This window comes from Trachemys scripta, chromosome 1 (genome assembly GCF_013100865.1).
Source record: "Trachemys scripta elegans isolate TJP31775 chromosome 1, CAS_Tse_1.0, whole genome shotgun sequence".
Lineage (NCBI taxonomy): Eukaryota > Metazoa > Chordata > Testudines > Emydidae > Trachemys > Trachemys scripta.
In genome coordinates, this window is record NC_048298.1 from 285,176,199 (window position 1) to 285,203,644 (window position 27,446).

The following is a 27,446-nucleotide window of genomic DNA, read 5'->3' on the forward strand; positions in this document are numbered from 1 at the left end:
AGTAAAGATAGCTAGAATTTGTTAAAACTGTTTTGACTAATAATGTATAATGAAGTAATTGTATTACTTGCAGGAGTAAAACTACTTAGAACAAACCAGAAGTTTTTTTTTTCTGTTTTGTTTTTTGTTTTTTGTTTTTGTTTAGTGTAGCGATTTATTCATGCTAAAGAACTCCTATATTCAGAATGTACTTAGAGCAGGGGTCGGCAACCTTTCAGAAGTGGTGTGCCGAGTCTTCATTTATTCACTTTTAATTTAATTTAAGGTTTCGCGTGCCGGTAATACATGTTAACGTTTTTTAGAAGGTCTGTCTCTATAAGTCTGGGGGTTGTGTGGAGGTGCCGGGCACAAGGCTGGGTGTTGGGGGCGACTCAAGGTCAGGGCAGAGGGCTGGGATGTGTGTGGAGGTGCAGGGCAGAAGGCTGGGTGTTGGGGGCGACTCGAGGTCAGGGCAGAAGGCTGGGATGTGTGTGGAGGTGCAGGGCAGAAGGCTGGGGTGCTCGGCTCGTGGGGGGGCTTCCAGCCCCCTGCCCTGAGCGGCTCATGGCAGGGGGCTGGGAGGGATATGCCCTGTTCCTCCCCCTTCCCCCAGGCCCGTCCCTACCTCTCTCTGCCATCTCTGTGGAGCAGGGAGCACGCTGCCACTCGGCTCTGCTCCACTCCCCCTCTCCCTCGCAAGGGCTGTTGCCGGCAGGGAGAGGGAGGGGGAGGAGGAGGGGCAGGAAAGCACCACGCTGGGGGAAGAAGCGGAGGAGGAAGGAAGCTTGGTCCTGCGGCAGCCAAGCTTCCCTCCTCCCCTGCTTATTCCCCCAGCGTGGCACTTTCCGGCCCCTCCTCCTCCTCCTCTCACTGGGCAGGCAGCGTGCCATTCAAAATCGGCTCGCGTGCCGTAGGTTGCCGACCCCTGACTTAGAGGATAAGAGTGGCCTCTAAACAGTCTCCAAACTTGGCTCTAGTGATGTTGGATAAATCACTTAACCTCTTTACCTCACTCTCCTCATCTGTAAAATGGAGTTTTCTTTGTAATATGCATTGAAGACTTAAATTATTGTTATACCTTTTAAATTACAGTAGTATTAACAAATGTCTTTAGTGACAATTTCACTACAGTTTATGTCCTTGATCTGTGCTCTTGTTGTTCTTGCCATTTTAAATGATTCCAAGTTTACATTATAGATGAAAGTGTGTTATTGAGAACACTGTTTTGTTTTCTTGTTTTTCTTTCTCAAGAATCACCTTTCTGGAGTGCTTTGTGTGATGAGATTGTCTCCTTCGTTCCCAAGGATCAAAGTTGATTCTGTATTTACCTTACTGAGTAAATATGCTACTGGTGTAAGACATACAATGGAAGTATACTCATTACAGAAACATGAAACAGAGATGTCCCATGCAGAGGATGATGACACTAATCAGTCGGTGTCTTCAATTGAGGATGATTTTGTCACTGCTTTTGAGCATTTAGATGAGGATGAACCTTCAAAGATACAAAATGCTGGTTAGTTTTCATGCCCCGTTGAAATAGATTGCAGAGCTCGTTTGTTGCAATTTAGGCTAAAGAGAGATTTTTATGCTGTGGTAAACTACATGAAACCCATATCGAATTATTTTTTGCCAGTTGCCATCATACAAGACCCCTTTAATTAAAAAAAAAAAAAAATTGAGATTTCACCATTCTTTCCACATCAGCATGCATGTGATGCATGTGACATAAAGCAAAGATTTTTGACTCAGTTTCAGATCCAGAAAAAGTAGAATCTGTGATATGAAGGCGAGAGCTCTTAGTCCCATTCACTTCACACTCCTCATCAGTACCCAGCCTGGGCTGGGGAAGCTAATGATCCAACCAGTGGACCAAATTCCGTGAAGAATCCTGGCCATGCACCACCTAAGGCACATTGCGCATATGCTAAGAAGAAGGGCAGAACTTCCCCTGCAGTAGTAGGGGAACTATCATTGACAAAATAAAGTATTTATGGAATACTTTATTCTTTAAAATTTTCTCTAGTCTTAAAAGACCCTCTAACCTGTTGTAATAATTACAAATCTAGATATTGCTATCAAAATCAAGTACCCAGTTTACTATTTTAGTCTCTTTTGTTTTTAAAGTATTTTCTTTTTCTTTTTAGGTACAACCTATACTACTAAGAATCACCGGGATGCTGCTTCACAGACCATCCCTGCTCATTGTTTAGAAGCTATTGACTCAAAGATCATTGTGAGCTCTGGGCGTCGAAAATCATCTGCCAAATCTTCTGCTTCTCTGATAAATATCTTGGGACTTAAAGAACTGTCTTCATCTGTAAAGAATTCAGTCACAACCTCTATTTCTGATCCTTGGATACAGAGGAGTTTTTACAAGCCATGTAATTCCTCTGATCAACATGTTAATGTTTTGCATAAAACATTGTTTTCTTCCTCTCCTGCTGAATCATCTGAGTCAGATTGCTCCAGCCCTAGCCCTGTTATCTTCTTAGATGAAGAAGGGTATCAAAAAAGCTTGAAGGCAAAACTTCAGCTACCAAAAATTCCAGTAGTGAAAGATGGTATAGAGGACTCAGACTCAGAAGTAAGTGAATTTTTTGATAGTTTTGATCAGTTTGATGAACTGGAACAGACTCTGGAAAGTACTTGTAAACTTATAAGGGATCCCATCCTTGGTAATCCACCCCAGAAGAGAAAGCTTGCCCTTGAACAATTGTATTCTAAAACTACTACTATGAATCCTCAAAAATTCAAGTTTGATCGTCCCACTCTTCCAGCCAATGTAAGGAAGCCAACTCCTCGTAAACCAGAATCGCCCTATAGCAGCCTCTTTGATGTTCCAGACTCCCCTCGGCCAGTGAAAACAGGAGAAGACAATGGAAGTTTGTTCAGCCCTATAAGATCATCAGCTTTCAGCCCACTAGGGAGCTGTGCTTCAACTGAATGTCTTTGTCGGATGGATATCAATGGAGATGGGCTTAATCAAAATCATGATGCACTTTATAATGAATATTCAGATTATGCGAATAGTGTTTCATTTGAAATACTGGGTTCTGTTTTTCATTCTCCGTCTACATCACTACAGAAACATGCTGAAAACATTTCCAGCCTTAATAGGATTGTCTCAAAAGAGGGAAAAGGTCAAAACGCAGAACTCCAGAGGAAAACTTCTGACAAGGAGCCAGATAAGAAAATTAAATCTAAACACAAATCACTAATGATTAAAGACAGCATACAAAAATTTGCAACAGAACTGGTTGAAAAAAGTTTTGGTAGTGCATTTAAAGACTTACAAAAAGGAGTTTCTTCATGCACCAATGCACTGTGTCACTTGGCTGCTAGATTGACTTCTTCAGTCTTTCAAATGGCTTTTTATGAGATAGGAAGGCGGCGAGCCTTGTCACTGAAGGAACGTGCCATTAATGGACTAGCAAGCTTTATGGTCAGTGAAGCTATAACAAGTGCTTTAAAAGAAATGCGATACGTAAAGAAACAAATATTTACTAACACAGTTGCAAGATTTGCAGCAGACCTCACTGAGGAACTTATTTTTGAGGGAATCATGGAAGTCTGCCAGTTTTCACATCCATCAACACCAACGACTGCACAGGACTGGCCCTTTGATTATGAAGACAAAGTAGTGAGATCATATGCCAAAGATTTGTCTGAATCTGTCATTCAGGAAGCTTTCATTGAATTGTCCCAGGTTGATGTTACCTTCACAACGAAAGCAGCAATTAGTGTTTCCATGGACAACATAAAATATGTAAGTGCAGAAAGTACATTGCAATCAACACAGACTACCACTACTTTTCCTAATTTTCATGATAATGCACTTTTAGCATTGAATCCAATACAAGAAACTGGAAAAGAATATACTGTACAACAAGCCTTGTTTTGTACTTCTGGTGTTGTAAGTTCAATACCAGTGCCCTTAGCTGGAACAGCACTTTGTCAATATCAGACTTCATCTGATGTTTATAAGGCAAAAGTATGGACTTGTCCGACAGCAGGTGGCAGTCTGAAAATGTACAAAGACGCTACACAGCCATATTTTACAACAAAAAAGAGAGAAGAGGAAGTGGCTTCTCTTAGAAATATTTACCTGACTGCAGATCACAGTGAAAGTAGTGCGCAATGTTTTTTTAACCAGAATGATTTCAAACAAACAAACAATCCTGGAGTGAATAATATTTCAGATTTAACAACTGGGCCAACAAGCATCAACAGTTTCTCTGGAACAATGGTAGATATGATAGTAAATGAGGCGTACGAAGCAATAACCTCATCCGGAGTTACCAAAACAGTGGAGGAATATACAGATTTTGTAACTAGAAAAACACCTCGTTGTCAGTGTGTTGGTGGAGATATCCCTAAGAATACTTTTGCTGATCATTTGTCCAAGTATATTGTAAAACATTCTGTAGATGAAACTAAATCAATATTCTCCCACACACACGAGACTGTAGAATGTAATGGAGGCTTACAGATGAACACAGATAACTGTAAAAAAGAACTGCGTAGTGCAGTAAAGAAACAATCTGAGAAACACAGATTTGTTCCTATAATTGTGGAACCGCAACAGCTGCCTCTGAATAACCCACCTAATTTTCTTGTTACGTCAGTTGACTCTGCTCAGTGTTTACTTTCAGTGCCTAAAGATTGTGTTCAGGAACGTAAAGGAAATGAAGTACGTAGGTTTTCTTCAAGCACTCCACCGCCTTGTCCTACTGAGACTCTCGCTAGGTGTAATGTAGAAGAGTTTACTGATTCAGGAAGCTGTTCAATAAAATCCCAAAGTAAACTATTGAAAAAACATGATATGCAAAAAACAACGCTAGCTCCTTCAGCTTTTGGGCAGGAGAGCTGTTTTCTACATGCAAGTAACCTTTCTTTGGTGATGTTTGGCTGTGAAGATTCTTTGCAGATGGAAGATAAATCAAGCATTAGAGATGGAAATGTCTGTGCAGTACCTGGTACACCACCACCAACTCCTTTAGTACCATCTCAGACTAGTTCTGAATGGAACCTAAGGAAGCTGACCAAGAAACTCAAGGGAGAATTAGCGAAGGAGTTTGCACCTGCGACACCACCTTCTACACCTTATAACTCATCTGCTGCTGCCTTGTCTGCAACTGAACATAACTCCTTGGAAAAGGAAGAGTTTATGCTGAAACTCATGCGATCACTTTCTGAAGAAGTTGAAAGCAGTGAAGACGAAGAACACTCTGAAATGCTTGTGGAGAAAACTGAACATTCAGAGAAAACTGTACAGTATGCTGATCATTTAGCTGGTCATATCATTTCTATGGCAACTGAAATGGCTGCTTCCCATTTAGATGATAAAACAATTAAAAGAGAAGCTGACAAACACTGCCAATTAAATGCACAAAACAAAATATGTGGGTATACTGCCTTTATAAATATCCCAGAAGAAACTTTACATTCGTTGTGGAATTATGCAGGTGATATGGCTGGAAAGGTTATCAGTGAGGCTAAGAAGATGATAAAATCAAGGCATTGCAAGCTGCTGAGGTTGAAGCGGGTTAACTGTCATGTAGATTGTCTTTCTCTCAGAAAAGATGATAGAGACTGTAGGTCAAAAGAGAGGTGGTGTCCAGTAATAAACCAGTGGTCCAGAGAGGTAGATTCATCCGTACTTTCTTTACCTCAGAATTTAGGAACAACCGGTCTGACTTACAGGTATCCAAGCTGTGAGAGCGTGACCGATGAATATGCAGATCACATCATTCGAGTTCTGAAAAGGGAAGGTGGCAACAGTGAGTTAATAATGGATCAGTATGCTAGTAGACTTGCTTATAGATCTATAAAATCAGGCCTACAACAAGCTGCCAGGAAAATCAAACTGACATACAACAGAAGAATATTTCCTGTACAGAACACACAGGTAAATGGTAGGCTTGAGCTGTTCAAAATACTGAACAAAGATATGGATACAAAATGGCAAATGAAAAGTGGTGTTCATAGGTGTGGAGGCCAAGCCTGTGAAATAAACAATGTACACAGAACTGAAGGTACAGAATTGTTACATTTTTCTGAATCCCTTGCTCATCGTATAACATGTGATGTCAGAAGAAAACTGAAAATGTCAGCAGTTTGCTTGCCAAAATCCTTAACAGATTCCTGTCTGTATAGAAAATCTAAATTTGATGAAGCCACAGGGGACCGCCTTAAAACAACACTTTCTAAAACAGTTCTTCCTTTCTCACAAAAACATAAACTGTATCATAGCACAGGCAATTTAAATGAATATGGCTACCAAGAAGGCATCATTCAAGCTATAGAAGAGTATGCTAGAAAAGTAGTGGATGACACCTTAGAAATGAGTTTGGAGTCTGCTGTTCTCCAAGCTGCTGAAAACAGGAAAAATGGGGATAGATTCACTTACACAGAAAAGTTGTCTCCATTTTCTGGAACGGCCTGCAGATACTGTAGTATGAAGGAATATCAGTATTGTACTGGAAGTTCATCTCCACATCTGTCTGGACAAGAACCCCTCCCTAGAATCAGGCAGATCCCCAATTCAGAGTTGGGTGGTTTCTGTCAAAAATCAAGAATTTTTCACCTTGATATTCCCAAAATTCACATTGACATGGAACAGAAGACAGTATTTTCTGAGAAGGTGGTTGGTGCAGCTATTGAGAAAGCAGAGAGAGAGCTGAGCAACACAAGTCTGACAGCTGATAGTGGTATTGGACATGGTGGAGTCAGCTTTGCTGAAAGCCTTACTACAGAAATAATGACTTCAGCTATGACTAATATTGGTCAGGCTGTTAACATAAGGTAACATTACATTCTCTCCCTCTTATTCTCTTGCTATTGTTACCAGAAAATGGCACCCACTTTGAAAATTTATATGGTCAGAAGCACTTTTTGCCACAATTACATTCTGAAAATACAATTTTAAATTATAAAGTTTACTTTGGAACCTCCTGCTGGTAGCCTCCAGGCTGTTTGGAATTTTTTTATTAATAATGATCTTGTCAGTTACAGGAGCTCCATGTCAGTGCAAACTAGTTTCTAGCCTACTTTAGAATGTACTTATGCTCTGATGGGCGACTCTGGTAAATAGGATTCCGTGACTTTTTTTCTCTAACATCCTGATCAGATTGTTTTATCAGTGATCTAAATTACTGGAATTTAGTTGACAATTCAGTTGATCTGTGCGCCACAGTATAATCCAATTCTGTGTATAGCTGCATTAGCTGTAAAGTACTGACTTACAGAATCTGTGACATGCAATGTACGCCAAGAGCAAACGTATTACATTAAGTAGGTGTTAACATAGTCTATTTTGATTGTAATTGCACTTTAACACTGTCTTAATTTCTGGAAGAAAAAAATTGTGTATATATGAAATAAATATTAAATAAGAATGATTTTATTTTTATATATGATTTTAGTTGATAAAGGATTATTAAAGCAGACTAGAAACTGGTTTGCAGGCTCCTTCTACATTGTTGATAAGGACTAATGTATTACAAGTCCTTAAACTATACCATATTTTTTAGGTATATTGAAAGAAATTAATGTTTTTAAATATCTTGATAGAAGATGGCACCAGATGTGGTTGAATTAGTAAATGAGAAGGTACATTAACATCTAGTTCTTAATGAAAATAGATTTTACAAAGATCAGAGTGACTTCAAATAACACCATTTTCATGTCCAAGTGCAAGACCTAGCTCTTCAGCGTAGTTTTTCGCTGAGTAATAATTAATAACAATGTATTTCTCTCATCATGGCCTTGGAGTGAGATCTGCTTGGCAATAAACTATGTTTTATTTGCTTGACTCTGAGATGGTCTGGTGATGTATAATGTAATACTTGGATATGTTAACATACTGTGGTGGTGCCTAATGGCTCCAACCAGGCTACTCCCAGTTTTTCAAGGCAAAATTATGATGTGTATAAACACACAATAAATTATGGTCTCTACCCTGAAGACCTTATATTCTAAAAGATAGATCTTTCATTCTCTCACAGAACTGCTACCAAAACGGAAGGAACTTTTCCTGTCCTTTTTTGATTGCCTTCTAGTATAGACCTTCCACTGAAAGTTCCCTGTAGCATATAAAGATAGAAGACTGAGAATTCATATTCCTTGGCCCTTGTACTTATGTTATTTGGAATCCTTATTCAGAGTACATGTAATATTAAATGAGAATATACCTTATAAATAAAGTGCTGTTGAGTTCTTATACTGTTGATGTCAGAAATGTCACTTTTCAGCAAGAGGTTCAGAAATGCAGCTTTTTAATCAAAACTTTATGTAAAGTTTCAAGTTTAATTATGGTGCTGAGAGCCCAAGAGAATGATGGATTGGAGAAGCAGCTATGCACCAGTCCAGTAGTGTCAGAGGGAGACATTGTGACTCTATAAGATATACGGACTCCAGAGGTTGCTGTGAGGAACATATTCATCATTTGTACTTAGTACACGGTATAAAAAGTGTGTGTGTGTGTGTCTCTGCCTGTCTCTCCCTTTTCCCTCCCTCCCCTCATAGCACTCACCTAATGGTATTGGCTAATGTTGTGGAAAAGGACTCTTGCCACACCTCAGAACCACACATACCCCATTTAAAATGTGAAGTGTTGTCTGTAGCACAATCATGGTCATCTTTGTACTTTGTGAACACAGCAGCCGTATTACGACTGTTTCCTTTGAAGAGTTGGTGAGCAAATAGGACTTTCTGTACCCTCTAGCCATAGCACAGCTGCACATGGGCAGCCACAATATGTCCCTAAGCGTAGTTTATATGCACTTGCCAGGCAAATTTTCAGACTGAACCACTTTGCAAAATGACCTCAGTTTTCTTTTGTGTTATTAGAATGGGTCTGATGAAGGGTTTTATAATGCAAATTATTTTAATGCAAATTAAGCCTGCTCACTTGATTTGGTTCTAGGTATTGAAAGTCTAGATTTTTCAGGCTTCTTGTGCAGAGGGGAAAAGTCTATAAATAAATGGACATGCCTATTTTTTCTGAAACAGGGAGACTAAGCCTATGTTTACACTAGGACATTTTTTCTAATACAGAGAGGGCTGTAGGAGGCCTCCAGCATTTTAAGCATCATGTTGTCTACCCTTGTGCAGTTCTGTATGACAGGCTGCTTAAAATGCCAGTGACTGTGTTAGCCTTGATGGAGCTAAATTGGTCAGAGTGACACTGGGAAATTTTAGCTAATATTTTGTCGTGCAGACAAGTCCAAAGATGCCAGGTCCTCCCTGTGTAGGTGTAGTCACTGTAGTAAATGTGAAGTCTACAAGACTGAACTTCCCAGGCACTAGGGCTATGCCAATGCTGGAATGCTACAAACTAGTTTTTCAAATTAGGGTTTGTGTCCATGCTACTGCCCAACTTCCCCAATGAAAGATGGTCCTAAGTGGTGCTCCCAGACTTGAATCTCCTTACAAAAGTGTAATATATAGTCTCTGAGAATTGTAAATCCAAAAGGGAATAGTTGAGTCAGTTGACAAATGTCCCCTGCTTTGCTAATTAGGCTCAGTGAATTTTTGCAGAACCATGTGAAATACACCTAGTAATGTTGTCATCTTCATTTTTGTTTAGCTCTATGGGAAGAGAAGGATTTCACTCAGCTGAATCTATAGTTAGCCAGCAGATGAGTCTCAGTATTGGTGATGATAGCACTGGCAGCTGGTCCAATCTAAGCTTTGAAGATGAACATCCCGATGAGAGCAGCAGTTTCCTTCACCTCAGTGACAGGTAACTGTAAACACATTTATTTGCTTACACAATCACCTCAATGTATGTAGATCTGGTTTAGCTTTCTCTCTTTCCTCAGAAAGGTTTATTTTCCATTGAACAGAAAGATGCTTTTTCACTAAAATTGACTTCAGCATTATTATGTTTAAATCAGTGTTGCCCTTCAGAAGGGGATTTTTCTAGTGTTAATTCACATTCATACCTATATCAATAGTTAAGGTATGCATTTTAAACTCTCATGGCAAGAAATCAAGTTACAGTTTTTATAGTAATGTTGACACGTCATGAGTAAAATCTGAATACGTATATATTTAATGACAGTATATTAATATACTAATTTTAAAAGCAACACAGGAGTGCTAAATGCAATGTATATGTAACATGGCATGGATAACATGAATACAGTAACTTTTATTTTCTTAATTTTTAATGCTTAGGTTCTTAATCATTAAGATTTTGTATTTTAATTTGCTGGTTTTTACCAAAAATAAACCCAAAAAAAAAAAAAAAACCAAGAAAAATTTGGCGCACGTTAGGCTTGTAGAGTTTACACATCTGTGGATTTGTTGATTGAATTTGTAAATTCTTTCAACGGAAATTATTGATCTTGGAGAGCTTATAAGCTCTGTTGCTTTCAACGTTGTAAAACTGACCCTTACACTGATTTATAAACTCTTCAGAATAGGGGCTCCCTCCTGCAGAGCTCATTTGCTCCACAGAATTAAGATTTCAGTAGAGAATCCATTTTATCTGCAAAGATACTAATTAGTATGTTAATGTAGAGCTGCAGTTAGCATAGTAACTCCCACGGTAACAAAAATTTCCACTGTACATGTATATAATTAACTTAATTTTTTTTCAAATAACATAAGGGCTTCATCCTTATTGAGGACTAGTTAACATGAATATTTCAGATTATAGTTTTGTCTGTTTTTTGTTTTGTTTTGTTTTAGTTGTAAAAGGAAAAATATATCTCAGATTACTTAAATTTGGGAAAAGTATGACGTTTTTTCACCTTTCATAACTCATAAGCAGGAGAACTCCCCCCTCCCCCCGCCCCCCAACTTTCCTTAGAACTCCATCTGTAGGTTGGGGCTAACCTATTCATGTAAAATTTGAGCTGGAAAGAAATATTTTCCAGAAAGTTATGAGCTTCTGAAAACAGATAATAATTTACTACTTCCCACACCTATGGAGACCTGCTGGCACTCTGCATTGACCTCCCATGGTTCGGCAGTCATAGAATCATAGAATATCAGGGTTGGAAGGGACCTCAGAAGGTCATATAGTCGGACCCCCTACTCAAAGCAGGACCAATTCCCAACTAAATCATCCCAGCCAGGGCTTTGTCAAGCATGACCTTAAAAACCTCTAAGGAAGGAGATTCCACCACCTCCCTAGGTAACCCATTCCAGTGCTTCACCACCCTCCTAGTGAAAAAGTGTTTCCTAATATCCAACCTAAACCTCCCCCACTGCAACTTGAGACCATTACTCCCTGTTCTGTCATCTGGTACCACTGAGAACAGTCTAGATCCATCCTCTTTGGAACCCCCTTTCAGGTAGTTGAAAGCATCTATCAGATCCTCCCTCATTCTTCTCTTCTGCAGACTAAACAATCCCAGTTCCCTCAGCCTCTCCTCATAAGTCATGTGCTCTAGCCCCCTAATCATTTTTGTTGCCCTCCGCTGGACTCTTTCCAATTTTTCCACATCCTTCTTGTAGTGTGGGGCCCAAAACTGGACACAGTACTCCAGATGAGGCCTCACCAATGTCAAATAGAGGGGAATGAACATGTCCCTTTATCTGCTGGCAGTGCCCCTACCTATACAGCCCAAAATGCTGTTAGCCTTCTTGGCAACAAGGGCTCACTGTTGACTCATATCCAGCTTCTCGTCCACTGTAACCCGTAGGTCCTTTTCTGCAGAACTGCTGCCTAGCCATTCAGTCCCTAGTCTGTAGCAGTGAATGGGATTCTTCCGTCCTAAGTGCAGGACTCTGCACTTGTCCTTGTTGAACCTCATCAGGTTTCTTTGGGCCCAATCCTCTGATTTGTCTAGGTTCCTCTGTATCCTATCCCTTCCCTCCAGGGTCTCTACCACTCCTCCCAGTTTAGTGTCATCTGCAAACTTGCTGAGGGTGCAGTCCACACCATCTTCCAGATCATTAATGAAGATATTGAACAAAACCAGCCCCAGGACCGACCCTTGGGGCACTCTGCTTGATACCGGCTGCCAACTAGACATGGAGCCATTGATCACTACCCATTGAGCCCGACTATCTAGACAGCTTTCTATCCACCTTATAATCCATTTATACAGCCCATACTTCTTTAACTTGCCGGCAAGAATACTGTGGGAGACCGTATCAAAAGCTTTGCTAAAGTCAAGGAATAACATATCCACTGCTTTCCCTTCATCCACAGAGCCAGTTATCTCCTCATAGAAGGCAATTAGGTTAGTCAGGCATGACTTACCCTTGGTGAATCCATGCTGACTGTTCCTGATCACCTTCCTCTCCTCTAAATTCTTCAGAATTGATTCCTTGCGGTCCTGCTCCATGATTTTTCCAGGGACTGAGGTGAGGTTCACTGGCCTGTAGTTCCCCGGATCCTCCTCCTTCCCTTTTTTAAAGATGGGCACTACATTAGCCTTTTCCCAGTCGTCCGGGACCTCCCCCGATTGCCATGAGTTTTCAAAGATAATGGCCAATGGCTCTGCAGTGATATCCGCCAACTCCTTTAGCACCCTCAGATGCAGCGCATCTGGCCCCATGGATTTGTGCTCATCCAGCTTTTCTGAATAGTCACGAACCACTTCTTTCTCCACAAAGGGCTGGTCACCTCCTCCCCATGCTGTGCTGCCCAGTGCAGTAGTCTGGGAACTGACCTTGTTCATGAAGACAGAGGCAAAAAAAGCATTGAGTACATTAGCTTTTTCCACATCCTCTGTCACTAGGTTGCCTCCCTCATTCAGTAAGGGGCCCACACTTTCCTTGACTTTGTTCTTGTTGCCAATATACTTGAAGAAATCCTTCTTGTTACTCTTAACATCTCTTGCTAGCTGCAACTCCAAGTGCAATTTGGCCTTCCTGATTTCACTCCTGCATGCCTGAGCAATATTTTTATACTCCTCCCTGGTCATTTGTCCAGTCTTCCACTTCTTGTAAGCTTCTTTTTTGTGTTTAATCAGCAAGGATTTCACTGTTAAGCCAAGTTGGTCGTCTGCCATATTTACTATTCTTTCTACACATAGGGATGGCTTGTTCCTGCAACCTCAATAAGGATTCTTTAAAATACAGCCAGCTCTCCTGGACTCCCATCCACATTTGCTTCCCCTACTAATTCTTCCCGGTTTGTGAGCAGCAGGTCAAGAGCTCTGCCCCAGTTGGTTCCTCCAGCACTTGCACCAGGAAACCAAATTCTCTGGTTCGGCACCAGTCAGGTCCCGAGAGTGCTGGACTAGAGAGATTCAACCTGCATAATACATTAGAGTACCAAACTCCATAATTAATCACAGAAACTTGGTGGAATAAGGATAATCAATGGGACAGAGTAATACCAGGGTACAAAATATATCAGAAGGACAGAACAGGTCGTGCTGGTGGGGGAGTGGCACGTATGTGAAAGAAAGCATAGAATCAAATGAAGTAAAAATCTTAAATGAATCAAACTGTACCATAGAATCTCTATGGATAGTAATTCCATGCTTGAATAATAAGAATATGGCAGTAGGGATATATTACCAACCACCTGACCAGGATGGTGATAGTGACTGTGAAATGCTCAGGGAGATTAGAGAGGCTATTAAAATAAATAACTCAATAATAATGCGGGATTTCAACTATCCCCATATAGACTGGGTGCATATCACCTCAGGACAGGATGCAGAGATAAAGTTTCTTGACACCTTATATGACTGCTTCTTGGAGCAGCTTGTCCTGGAACCCACAAGAGGACAAGCAATTCTTGATTTAGTCCTAAGTGGAGCACAGGATCAGGTCCAAGACGTGAATATAGCTGGACCGCTTGGTAATAGTGACCGTAATATAATTAAATTTAACATCCCTGTGGTGAGGAAAACACCGCAACGGCTCAACACTGTAGTATTTAATTTCAGAAAGGGGAACTACACAAAAATGAGGAGGTTAGTTAAACAGAAATTAAAAGGTACATCACCAAAAGTGAAATCCCTGCAAGCTGCATGGAAACTATAATAGAGGCTCAACTTAAATGTATACCCCAAATTAAAAAAACATAGTAAGATAACTGAAAAAGAGCCACCATGGCTAAACAACAAAGTAAAAGAAGCAGATAGAGACAAAAAGGCATCCTTTAAAAAGTGGAAGTTAAATCCTAGTGAGGAAAATAGAAAGGAGCATAAACTCTGGCAAATGAAGTATAAAAATATAATTAGGAAGGAAGGCCAAAAAAGAATTTGAAGAACAACTAGCCAAAAACTCAAAGTAACAGCAAACATTTTTTTAAGTACATCCGAAGTAGGAAGCCTGCTAAACAACCAGTGGGGCCCCTGGACTATCAAGATGCTAAAAGAGCACTCAAGGACAATAAGGCCATTGCAGAGAAACTAAATGAATTCTTTGCATTGATCTTCACGGTTGAGGATGTGAGGGAGATTCCCAAACCTGAGCCATTCTTTTTAGGTGACAAATCTGAGGAACTGTCCCAGATTGAGGTGTCATTAGAGGAGGTTTTGGAACAAATTGATAAACTAAACAGTAATAAGTCACCAGGACCAGATGGTATTCACCCAAGAGTTCTGAAGAGTTCTAATGTGAAATTGCAGGACTAACTGTAGTCTGTAACCTATCATTTAAATCCTCTTCTGTACCAGATGACTGGAGGATAGCTAATATGACGTCAATTTTTAAAAAGGGCTCCAGAGGTGACCCTGGCAATTATAGGCCGATAAGCCCAACTTCAGTATCGGGCAAACTGGTTGAAACTATAGTAAAGAACAAAATTGTCAGACACATAGATGAACATAATTTGTTGGGAAAGAGTCAACATGGTTTTTGTAAAGGGAAATCATGCCTCACCAATCTACTAGAATTCTTTGAGAGGGTCAACAAGCATGTGGACAAGGGGTATCCAGTGGATATAGTGTATTTAGATTTTCAGAAAGCCTTTGAAAAGGTCCCTCACCAAAGGCTCTTAAGCAAAGTAAGCAGTCATGGGATAAGAGGGAAGGTTCTCTCATGGATTGGTAACTGGTTAAAAGATAGGAAACTTGATCATTACCTGTTAGGTTCACTCCCTCTGGGGCACCTGGCATTGGCCACTGTCAGCAGACAGGATACTGGGCTTGATGGACCTTTATGGCCATTCTTATGTTCTTATGAAAACAGATACTTTGCTACTACACAGTCTAGCCACGTGGCTGAGTATCTAGTCTGAGTAATTGAAACATTAGTGTGGCTTGTTGAAAATATATAAAGCTGCTCCATAATCAGAGCAGCATTATGTACAAGATAATTCTATTAGATTCCAAGCATCATACTTTTTTTCTCTTTTACAGTCTGACTGAGGCCCTAGTCACTTTTTACTGATCTCTTCTAGTTTCTGTGTTTGTTTTTTAGTTACACTTCAGAATGTCTAGATGAAAGGTGCTATATGTATGTGTAAAGCAGTCATCTGAATAAACTATATTTAATGTTTGTGCTGTGGAATGCTATATTTGTAATTCAGAACTAAAAACTTCATTTTTTTGTATATATAAAAATGAAAATGTTCACATAGTATATAGCACACTGTTGCTTGAGAAATATTTTCACAACTGTCTGTATAATAATTAGTTTTTGTAGTATTGCAATTATCCATGTTATTGTAGTAATTGCATGTCCAATACTTCTGTGAATTTGAGAATTTTTTTTTAAAGCTGTGCCATTTTAGTTGGTTTGCTGCAATTTTAGAACTTAATTGCTTTTTTTGGAGACTCTAGAAATCGCTGCTTTTGTTTTTCTTTATTGGAATAGTGAACAGACATACTAAAACACAGCATGTTCTTAGTTAAGTGCACCAAACTGGCTGAATCAGAGTTCTGCAACATTTTTAAAAAATATATTGGAAGGTTCCAGGCATTCAAGTTAAATTAGCATTCACCTCTTTGTTCTAGGGTGGTGGTTTACCCAATTTAGCCCTGTCCTGCATAGAAACATAATAAATTCAATCTGTCTGTGGAATGGATCTCCAACTACTAGTGAAATAAAACCTTGTAGCAAAATAAGAAGTCATGTTTTCGAAGCGTTCTAAATAATAAAGAGCAATGTTAAAAAAGTCACCTGTAAAGAATTTTATAGTTTGGATGAAGTAAAATATTTTCTGCATATTATTCATTTTTCAATTCTAAACTTTTCCTGCTAATCAGACCTGTTGTAGATCACTGCTGGGGTTTTGGAATGAGATTTACAGAAATATATTTTTATTGTGAAGCCTTCTTCACAGTGTATACTTGTACGAGCTCTTGCCTAATATTTTATATGTATACGCTTACGTTGTGACCTGTGACCAGTCCTGTTGAAATCAATGAGACTATTTGCACAAATAAAGATCTTAGATTTGGGCCCAAGGACAGAATTACTGTAAACAGTGACTTGGAAAATAAGTGTGAGTACAAATTAATCTTGTCACCTGTTTATAGTGCTCACCAGATTTCATGATTGTGCAGCTTACTATTCTGAACAGCCCTGATGGTCATGCTTATACTCTGTTCCAGCAAACCTACTTACATCAAAGCAGCTTTGAGGAAAATAAAGGTTCTAGTTTGAGCTATTGTTCTTTTCTAGTTCAGCTCTGTTCTCTTCTTCCCCTGGCAGTAATGGTAACAGCAGTAGCTGGAGCAGTCTGGGTTTAGAAGGAGATATGTATGAGGAGAATTTATCCTTTCCAACATCAGACAGGTTGGTCGAGTCAAAAATTTAAACAGATAGGTTCCTCATAATTAATGCATGAAATCATCACTTTTGAAGATGAGGGATACAATTAATGTGTTAATCTGATACATTATCAACATGCTTTTTTCACTTAATCATGACAATGAATTCATACTGAATGGATAAATTCTGCTGTGCTAAAATGCAAATGTCTAATTGCAAAATGAAAAATACCTTTTGTGCATGTTCTGCTTTGCTAGTCTCTAAGTCGTTCATTTGCTTTGTCATGCAAACAAGAGAGCTTGCTTCCTACAGGATTTCTGTTTTGTTTGTTCTTTTGCTTCAGTTTATGAAAACTTTTAAAATTATTTTATAGTGGGGTCTTTAATATGAATAATATAAACTGAAAGAATGCAGTGAACTATTTTGTTTTTTGTAATGAAGCTAAAATAAACTTTCCTGCTTACTCAAAAGTAGCAACATGTTTTTTTCCTCTTTAAAATCCCTTAGAATTTTTTTCATATTAAGGTAGGATTTCTTTTAGTTTTTTTTTTTTTTTTTTTTTTAAACCTTGGGAACTTGTTAACAAACCCAATTACAACATGAAATGGTGTAAGAAGCAAAGATGCTTTTTCATGGTCATGTTCCTTTTCTCTTTAACACTCATCACTGATTCTTAGGATTGGCTCCATCCATCGTGAATGTATTGGGTATCTGTTAATTCTTTGATATTTTATTTTTAAAATCCAGTGATGGAACAGAAGATAAAGATGAAGACCCCAAGAATGTTGTAGAAGGTAATGATGATTTCAGTACAGGTTGCGATAACTGACTTTTGTAATTTTACATGGGTTAGTTTTAATAATTATTTTGCTTTGGTAGTACACACACAGCAACGGAAACAGCCTTCCAAGGGGAGCAGTGGGACCAAAAACCGCAAGTTTCAAAATTGAGCTTGATACGTTTATGGAGGGGGTGTTATGATGCCTACAGTGGCATGTGGTCCATCTGTGACTGCTAGTAGCAAATATCCACAACGGCCAGAGACAGGACACCAAATGGGGAGGGCTCTGAGTTACTACATAGAATTCTTTCCCAGGTGTCTGGCTGGTCAGTCTTGCCGACATGCTCAGGGTCCAGCTGATGACCATGTCGGGGTTTGAAAGAATTTTGGGTCAGATTGGCAGAGACCCTGCCTTCCTCTGCAGCCTGGGGCACAGATCTTTTGCCGATTTAAGCTTGAGTAAATGGTGGATTCTCTGTAACATAAAGTCTTTTAAATCATTTTGAGAACTTCAGTAACTCAACCAGAGGATATAGGTCTGTTACAGCAGTAGGTGGGTAAGATTCTGTGATGTGCAGGAGATTAGACTAGATGATCATGTCAGTCTCTTCTGGCCTTAAAATCTATAGGTCTGTGAGCCCTATGTGGGCCAGATGAAGGAGGAGCTGGTTATGACATCTCTGTGCCAGCTGACACTCCCATATATTGGGAAGATGTTTTAGATGGGACCACAAGGAGTTTGCTGACTGACAAGGCCTCTGAAGTGTGAAAGAATAAACCTCTAGTTAACTCTTTCCACTAGGGAGTGAATTTTGCTGCACAACTTCAGTGACTTGATGTGGGGAAACATACTTTCTGATGTGGAATACAACCACCGTCTTTTGAAAAAATAAATTAGTAGATGTTAAGGAAAAGCAAAGAAAGTTTGGCTTGCCATTAAGCATCTGCAAGAATCTGAGGGAGATGATTGACTGAATTAATCCTGCTTCTCCTGTCTTTATCTACACAATTATCTTTTTAACAGCTAATACCTTTTGTGTAATGTAATCAAATTGTATTCTGCTCTGTAGGTATACTGCAGTGCCTTCAATATTAAATTGTTAGCTTTCCTTGTGTTTCCTACTTGATTGAAAGAGCTTAAATTGTAGCATCCACCAAGTGGCTATAAGTAAAACAGTTCTTGATCTTTAACTTTTCACACAATTCCAAAATGTTTTCTAGAGTTTAATATATTACTCTTTTATTATGGAATTTTGTGGTCCATTTTTCTAGTGCAGCTATTTCCATTTTATACACTTATCCACTCATCATTCAATGGAGAGAATTGTTGTTTCTTATCATTTTATTGCTTGCATTCTGGTATCACCCAAAGACCACAATCAGGATTGTGACCCTTTGTGCATGCTGAGCAAACACACAGGTAGGATAACCCCTGTCCTGAAGAACATTAGAGTATGTCACAGTATGGACAGAAAAATACATACTCTGCATTCATTTGGTAGCTAAGTGTGAAACAAATATAATGCAAATTGCATTCAGTTTTCCTAATGTCTGTTCCATCTTTCAGAATTTCTTGTTAATTTATCTGTTTAGCTAAATCAGTTCTAATTGTTCTGTTGTGTGGTTAGACTTTATTATGCTATCAGAGAATGACTGATTACCCTTTATCTGTCTGGGTATTCAGCCTGCTTTGAGCAGGGGGTTGGACTAGATGACGACCTGAGGTCCCTTCCAACCCTGATATTCTATGATTCTATGTCAGTCACTAGTTCTGTCTTCTCTAAACTAAGAGATGGGTGAGGTAATATCTTTTGTTGGACCAACTTCTGTGGATGAAAGAGAGCCGCTTTCAAGCTTATGCAGACCTCTTCTTCTGGTCAGAACTCTGTGTTAGCTCAAAAGCTTGTCTTTCTCACCAACAGAAGTTGGTTCAATAAAAAAATATCACCTCACCCACTTTCCAATGTGCTGGGGAGTGCTTGACCCCAGACCCCACCCCCACTCCTGTCCTTCCTCCCCCAAGGTCCCCACCTCATCTCTTCCCACCCTTGCTCCACCCCCACCCACTTCTTCCCACCCCACCCCTTCCTCGCTCTCCCCTCCCCCCCCCCAGCCTCCTGCAGGCCGTGAAACAGCTGATTGCAGTGGGTGGAAGGCATGGGGAGGGAGGGGAAGGCACTGATCGGCAGGACTTGCTGGTGGGCAGGAGGCGCTGAGGGGAGGGGGAAGTTCCAATAGGGGGGCTGCCAGTGGGTGCTCAGCACCCACCATATTTCCCCATGGCTGCTCCAGCTCCGGAATACCCACAGAGTTGGCACCTATGACCTCACCCACTTTGTCTCTTTAATATCCTGTGACCAGCACAGCCGCAACAACACTGCAAACATTCTTTAAGCTAATTTTATTTGAGGTACCTTTCCAGCTATAGGATTTCTGGGTGAAGGTTTTCAATTTCCTCAGTGAATAAGTAGCATATGAAACCGAAAAGCATGTAATCACTGGGCAAGTCCATCATATGTAGACATGTTACCACATCACTTTCAATCCATTTGAGTATCAGGGATTTTCTGAAATTAGCATTTTCCTCCTATGACATGTCAAGCTTCCAGGCATATAGCCAAATCATTTCCCTGTTGTCTGCCAAATGTGTACCTACTATTAACTCTTGGTTCCCCCATTGTCAGTTGCATTCCTTTTTTTTTTTTTTCCCCCCCAGAGGCCGGGCAGTCCTCTTCATTACAGGATCTCTCTTCCTCCTTGCTGAGCTTTGCCACATTGGTGTGAATTTCAATTAAATTGTGTGCTACAATAGAATTATATAAATTATTCCATGAAAGCCTATAGAAGCTAAACTGATGTAAACTGTGTACTTTAATACAGGCATTTAATACAAATAGTCGTATATCTGGGAAGAAAGAATGTAAGCCATACTTAGAGGAAGAGGGACTGTATTTTGGAAAGCAGTGACTCCAAAAAGGGTGCAATGGTCGTCACAGATAACCAACTAAATATGAGCTGCCTTTGTGATGCTGTGGCAGAAAGGGCTAACATGATGCTTAGTTGTATTAATAGTGGAACATCAAGCAGGAGTAGGGAGGTGGCTATTGCCTCTCTATCTAGCATTGGTGAGATGACTTCTGGAATAGTGCGCCTAATTCTGGTACATATACTTTTAAAAGGATCTTGAAAAATTGGAGATGACTCAGAAAAGAGTAGAAAGTATGGTTTTGAGTTCTGAAAAAATGTCTCACAGTGAAATGTTAAAGGAGCTCAGTCAATTTAGTGTTTTGTATAGAAGGTTAAGAGGCAGTTTGATCACTCTGTAATTTGTACAGAGAGAAGTTATATTATACTAGGGCTATTTAATCTAGCAGTTGAAAGTTTAACAGCCAGTGTTTGAAAGTTGAAGTTAGCCAATTTCAGACTGGAAGTAAAATGCAGATTTTTAACTGAGGGCAATTAATCATTCAAACATACTATCAGGGGATGTGGTAAATTTTCCATCATTTGGACTCTTTAAATCAAGATTAGATTTCTTTCTGCCTTCAGGTATGCTTTAGTTCAGCCACAGGTTGTGGAGCTAGTAATGCTTTCCCTTCCCCATCCCAACCTATATAGGAGAATAGGACGCTTTCAGACCAGTGTGTTTTCTAATCTCTGCTACTTGATCAAAATATGTTTGTTAAAATGAGAGTTAAAAGTGAGGTATTTAATATATACATTTTCATTAAATATCTAGTTCACCTGTCTCAAAAGAGTCTGGGGTTGACTTGCAGATTTGATTGTTTGTTTTATTTTTAATATTAGGTGTGGGGCAAGTAGGAAAGGCATTGCTAATAGTGAATGTTGACATGGAACCACATATGGTGGACCCCCAGCTGAGAACGACCCTGCAGTGGCTAGCGGCTTCTGAAACAGAGGTGTCTGAGCTTCGTTTTCATGACACTGCTACGAAGGAATTCATTCTCGTGAGTACTGCGGTGTTGCCATGTGATTGCAAAGTGTGATTAGATTTTTTTTATAGTATTTATTATCTGTTTCTGCTGCATTTGCCAATGAAGTATGAGGTATTCAGATAAATTACTTAATTATTTTAATCCTTAGAGAGAATGAGAGCCTGTTTGTCTCTGAATATAGCATATACAGAATTGTATCAAGTGCTCAGTTAACCATATATTTTAATGACTTATTTCATTTAAATTTAATCAAAAGCAGATAAAATATAAAAGTTTCCCTTTAACTGAATGGACTGCATTTTCAAGCATTATTTTTGCAGCATTTGTTTGTTAGCAAAAAATTGACCCTTGCCATTGCCAAGACCTTATCCATACAAGTGAACTTAAATTGCAATTATTTGGTTTATAGCTTTGTGCAATCCCCAGTAGAGCACACCATACTCTCCTGGGACCTCACTTTGCTTCCCAACTGTGTAATCATTAATCAAGTCAGCAGAACTCCAAACCCTTAAAGGGATAGGGCAATCATTTTAAGTGATGGGGCTCTGGTAAACATAATCCTGGCTTGCCATTATGCGTGCTACACTGGGAGGTAGTGGTCACACAGTTCAGAAAGCATCAGAATATGAACTGACTACTGAAACCAGATATTGTATATTTATTGAGCTTTCCCAGTACCTTATTTTGAAGTGGGTTGAAATATTTGAATTACCACAGGTAAAAAATTAGAATCCTGTAGTAACGTGTTGGGTGAAATCAAATGGGATAACAATGGGGAGTCAGAGGATATACTGGGGAAATAGAGTGCCTCTCACAGATTTGTAACCTTTTCATGCACCATGTGAGATTTATGCTTGAACTTAACTAACAAATGACGACCAATCTGACCCAATAACACTTATCTGCCTATGGTTTGAAACAAGGTAGCATCAGTGTCATTTCTGGATAACTCAGAAAACTGTCATCAGAGGATTGAAGGTTTGGAGGATGAAAGATTTTCTAAAGTGATTCTTAAAATTTCATTTGTTCTTATTCATTTGGGCTTCATTCCTGTTATAGTTTCAGTGTGGACAGTTTATCCAGAGCCCCACTTCAGAATCAGGGCATTATTCTTAATTTCGAGGTTTCCTTTAAAAAAACAAAGAAAAACCAACCTTGATTCCTATGCACAGTTTCTTCATCTGTAAAATGGGAAAATGCTGCTTATCTGGCTTCTCAGAGCACTTTATGTAGTACTGCATAAACGCTAGTTTGTTTGTTTGTTTGTTTGTTTATTATTTATTAACATTATTTCATAGAATATCATGGTTGGAAGGGACCTCAAGAGGTCATCTAGTCCAACCCCCTGCTCAAAGCAGGACCTAATCCCCAACTAAATCATTTCTTCCAGATATGATTACTTTCCATAAAAACATTTTAACATTCCCAACAAACAATCAGATATATCAACCAGTAAACACCAAGCATATTGGTCCTAATTCTAGGTCCTAGAGTAACTCCTTTGATTTCAGTTCTTTCAGTGAATTAAAAACACTAAACTTCCGAACTCTGTGCATTTCACTTCTTTATTTTGTATTTATTCTGTTTGCTGTTTTTGTGCCTATAACCAGGGCCCCATTGTGCTAGGCTCTGTACAGTAGTGGTAGAGTAGTAGTATGCAGTGTAGAAGACAGTAGAAGACAGTTCCTGCCCTGAAGATGATATAATATAAATAAGATTTAAAAGTGAACAACAGTATTTTAACCCCACAAGGTCTTTTTATAAAGAATATGATGTAATTGTTTAAATACAGTATTGGGCGGGGGGGGGGGAGGTTGTGGGCATACAAACTGATTTTCAAAAATGGGTGCCTAAAATTTCATGCCTCTAAATCCTTATTTAGATACTTTAAGTTACCTACTATTCAGAAGTACACAGCACCTCCCCAACTTGCCATAACTTGAATACTAATATATAAATAGAAGTACTTCTGAAATAGCTGTCGGATGAGATGCCACTAAATTGAAATTGACAATCCTTGACACCAAGAGAACAGAGCAACTCCTACTAAAAGATCTCATAAAATCTGAACATATGACTTATATCCTTCCCCTTTTGGGCTTACTGTCTTGGGGCTTGTCACAGTGAATTTTATACACATTAGATCAGGCCCTTAACTATTTTAAAAAAGGGAAAAATAATCAATTTTTTTATTTAATAATCAAATTTGTTTTTTAATCAAATGATAACTCACTTAATGAAAACAACTCTCATCTCAGTATCATGCACACTTAATAAAGCTACCATATCCCTTTTCTGTAAACCCAACGAAGAATCCAAATTATTCTTAACGCTTGCTACCACTCATCAAATGCAGTAACAGGAAGCTCAAGAGAGTTCTGGAAAATGCACAATTTAAAAAGGGGAAAAAAAAACAAAAAACAGTGAGCAATATAAATAGCTTTAATAAAGATGACAGTCATTTATAGAGGGAAAAATAATTAAACTGCGGACTCAAAGGAACAAAACTGGACCTAACTATTATAGGCGTCCTGGTCTCCATCCACCCATTTAAAAATACCTCATTTTTACTTGAATAAACTGAAATATATAGCTGTTCTGATGACAGTAGGAAATAGACCAGTCTGATGAAGAAAGTATGGGCTTGAACTTTGAACCCTGAATTGAAACAATAAGATTTAGAAGAGCCAGATGCCGTCTTTGTATCTTTATTTTATTATATTTTTACTTTCCCAGTATATGAATTACAAAAACTGATAAACTGTTTACAATATATTTACTTAGCCACTAGAAAATAATTCGGTTTAAGAACATCAGCCAAATTTATGTTTGGATTATGACAATTGAGCAACCTCACTTCTGGAATCTTCATGAAATAGTCTCCAAAGTGGGGTGCGCAAGAGGATCCTTGGGGGTGCACGGCAGGAAGAGCGCTTTTTTTTTTTTTTTTTTTTGCTTTGGCAAAAATGGTAGAGGAGGCGCAGGAGGCGGTGTGTGCTCAAAAATTGTTTACTGGAAAAAAAGTGAAAAGTCAAAAAATGTGTTATGACTTTTTTTTGATTTTTTTTTTTTTTTTGGTTGGCCATAACTGTTTTCCAAATTCAACATCATTTGCTAATAGTTTCTGTGCCTCAAAAAATTAAATTTAGTATTTGCCAGTTTTTTAATATTTGCCGGGATCTACTCTACTCATTTAGACAAGAGTGGTAGATGTGCTATAAATCTATTTTGTATTTTAATTTCCTCTTGATGTGGAATATTTGTTAGAGAGGGGATTCAAGCTGGGCTAACAGCCTTCAGTTACTGAAGACAAGCATGGATGAGCTAAATGTAAAGAAAAACAGTGGGTGCAATGGTGGAAGAAACCAGAATAAAAGGTTGTAAAACTTGAGGCTTGCAAAACATGTTAATTTGTCACTGTCTCACAGTGCTTAGTATATATCTAATATATGAGGATTCCTGGTTCAGATCTCTGAGGGAAAAGTAGTTTCCAACTACACTGACTCTGCTTGTAAGTGGAAGTTCAACTTATACTTTTTGTTTGTTTGTTTTCTTTGGAGACATTGAAATTTCCTAACTGGAGACTGTGTTTCCGTTGAGGGCAGAGTGTATATATACCAACCAAACCACACTATATGTTGTGAAAGGAAAATCCACATCCTTATATTAATCCTAACTTTTGTCTTTTACAGTATTACATGTGTACTATTGGGGATGGTAGCAAATGTATTAATCTTAAGTTCAGAATTTCCTGTTTTCTGCAATCCCCATCAACCACAGACCACATTGCTGTGAGACCATATCACTTGAAAATGTCACTTCCTTGAGAAGAAATTTTTATGGAAACTAACTTAAAAAAAATGTTTGGTCCTTGAGGAAGTTTTGTTTTTATAGCTGTGGAATAATGTTTAACTCTTCACAGCTGGTTTTCTAATAAGATCTGATGTTTCAAGGAGAATTTTCATAACTGTCAATTATTCAAGCTATTTATTTCACTAGCTTAAATATTTTTTTGTTGTTTCTCTAGCTTTCAAAAAGACTGAGAGAGAGAGACTGGAAAGTGGGAGATCTCTTGCAAGCAGTGCTGAAATACTGTGAAATGATGGAGAAGATGTCTGATGGGGATAGACTTCTGAATAAACCTTTATTTGGCTGGCTTCTGGAAAATGTCTGAAAAATCCAAAGACCCAATATTCTTCCCTTCATTTCTCCTTTAGAAGGATACATGAAGGACAAAGATGTATAGTGTTAAAATGTAACTGACAAATGGTCTATTAACTGTCAGCATTTTAAGAGACTTTGGGGTGAAAGTAAATATAGCTGTTCTGTAAGTATTTTGTGACACTGTGTATGGTATGTTTATCCAGTGCATATCTTCATAATTGATATCAGGGTATTGTGTCCATCCACGCATATTTGTATATACTGCTGTGTTCAGACTATAGAATGTGTATGAAGAAAGATCTTGTCCATGGACAATAGTTGACAGGTGATAAAACAGGATATGCAGGGATTCCCACTGTATTGGTATAGTTGTTTATAATTGGAGGCATACTATATTAATAGCATTATTAAGTTTGAATTGCTAAAGAAACGTTTCAATTTTACATGCAACCATTTTTATTGCAAATTCTATGTTTTGAAGCATTTTGATATGTTGGTATGACATATTAATGCATTAGAAATAGTAAGTACTTGTTGGAGATTTTCCTCTTGGAATTTTGCCGTCTTTTCAGAAAAACAGTTCCTTATCCCTAATCCTCCACATATAAATGATTTTTGTGTCACAAATTGATCTGCTGAATAAGGACCATTTTAAAATAATAAATTTTCTTAAAATATAAAAAGAGAAAAGTTTTGCAAATTGGTTGTCGTTTTTCTTCAATACCTTTTGCTAAAATTCTTATTTTAAAGGAAGCCATTCAATCAAGTCTTTTAACAAATGGAACTGTGAGGTTGGTTACTAATACTGTCTAGTTGTCCTATAGTTGAAGGGTTTGTCTGTGTGTCTTTACATGCCTATTGGTTTGTAAGTGCTAATAGTTAATCATCTTGTTTTGTTTTGCAGACCCTTTAGGGGATAAAGTGCACCCTGACGAATACCAGGATGCTATCTCAAAAGTGATGTCACTGCAAGAGAATCATGGGGCCTTATCTATTTTGGGTGGCTGTAGGAATTTAAACAGCCAGCTTGACTTTAAAGGACTGTAGCTGTTTAAATCACCAAATTTAGAGCCAGATCCTTGGAAGTTGAGAACTTACAATGGAAATTGCATATGCTCAGCAACTCTCACAATTTCATCTTTGGTTACAGATAAGGGTCCATGCATATAGCTGGTGAGCCCACCAGCACTTTCCTTGCAGTGCCATTGTGCTTTGAAAAAGTATGAGTGCTCATCTTTTAGCCGTTACAGTAATCTATAAAAAGACCACCCCCTGCCAACATTGGAATGTGGTTAAGATACAGGTCCTTCTTCAAACCAAACTGAAAGATGACTTAACTTTTAATGAGACTCCTGTTTTGTGTGTGAGAGTGTGTGTGTATGTATGTATGTATGTATGTGTATAATATATATAAAAAAATTAATGTATACAACCTAGACCACTGACACCAGTTTAAATTTCCAGTTTCTTATGTCTGCTCAGGTACTGTTACCTGAGTTTAATTTTATGTTGCTGTATCATCTCATTAATTGAAAAAAACAATTGGTGTCTCATGGCAAAATTTAAAAAAAACCTATTTAGAGATAATTTTGTTTCATATGGGCAGTTTAGTTTAGTTGATTTAAGTATAGCACAAGGAGACAGTTCTAATCCTAGTTTTGCTTCTGATTTGCTGCGTGCCCTTGCTCAAATTACTTAACTTCTTTGTCTTAAGTCCCCCGGTGTGTATAATGCAAATAATGACAATTGTTTTTTACAGTGCTTTGAAAATATGAAGAATTAAGGTTTGTTGTTTTGTCACCCTCCCCAAAAAAGATATTTTTCAGGGGCTTATGTTTTCCTGGTATGTGTGCATGTGCATGGTTGGTTGATTGTATTTTTTTTTTTTAGAACGTTGCCTCTTTCTGCTTAGTCCTCATTTGAAA

General features: G+C 38.6%; 1 protein-coding gene across 2 annotated transcripts in view; it reads left to right on the forward strand.

The window, feature by feature from the left end:
• AKAP11 (A-kinase anchoring protein 11) overlaps positions 1-26,894 on the forward strand; it is a 37,259-nt gene extending 10,365 nt beyond the window's left edge. The window contains exons 4-10 of one of the 2 annotated variants that reach the window (XM_034758421.1): positions 1,231-1,495; positions 2,127-6,786; positions 9,572-9,727; positions 16,561-16,644; positions 17,368-17,414; positions 21,209-21,369; positions 25,385-26,894. In XM_034758421.1, coding sequence (XP_034614312.1) covers positions 1,231-1,495; positions 2,127-6,786; positions 9,572-9,727; positions 16,561-16,644; positions 17,368-17,414; positions 21,209-21,369; positions 25,385-25,531 — 5,520 coding nt within the window. In that variant the 3' untranslated portion in view covers positions 25,532-26,894. The remainder of the gene's footprint in view (positions 1-1,230; positions 1,496-2,126; positions 6,787-9,571; positions 9,728-16,560; positions 16,645-17,367; positions 17,415-21,208; positions 21,370-25,384) is intronic. The other variant, XM_034758422.1, reaches the window with a different exon arrangement.
• Positions 26,895-27,446: the final 552 nt, after the last annotated feature.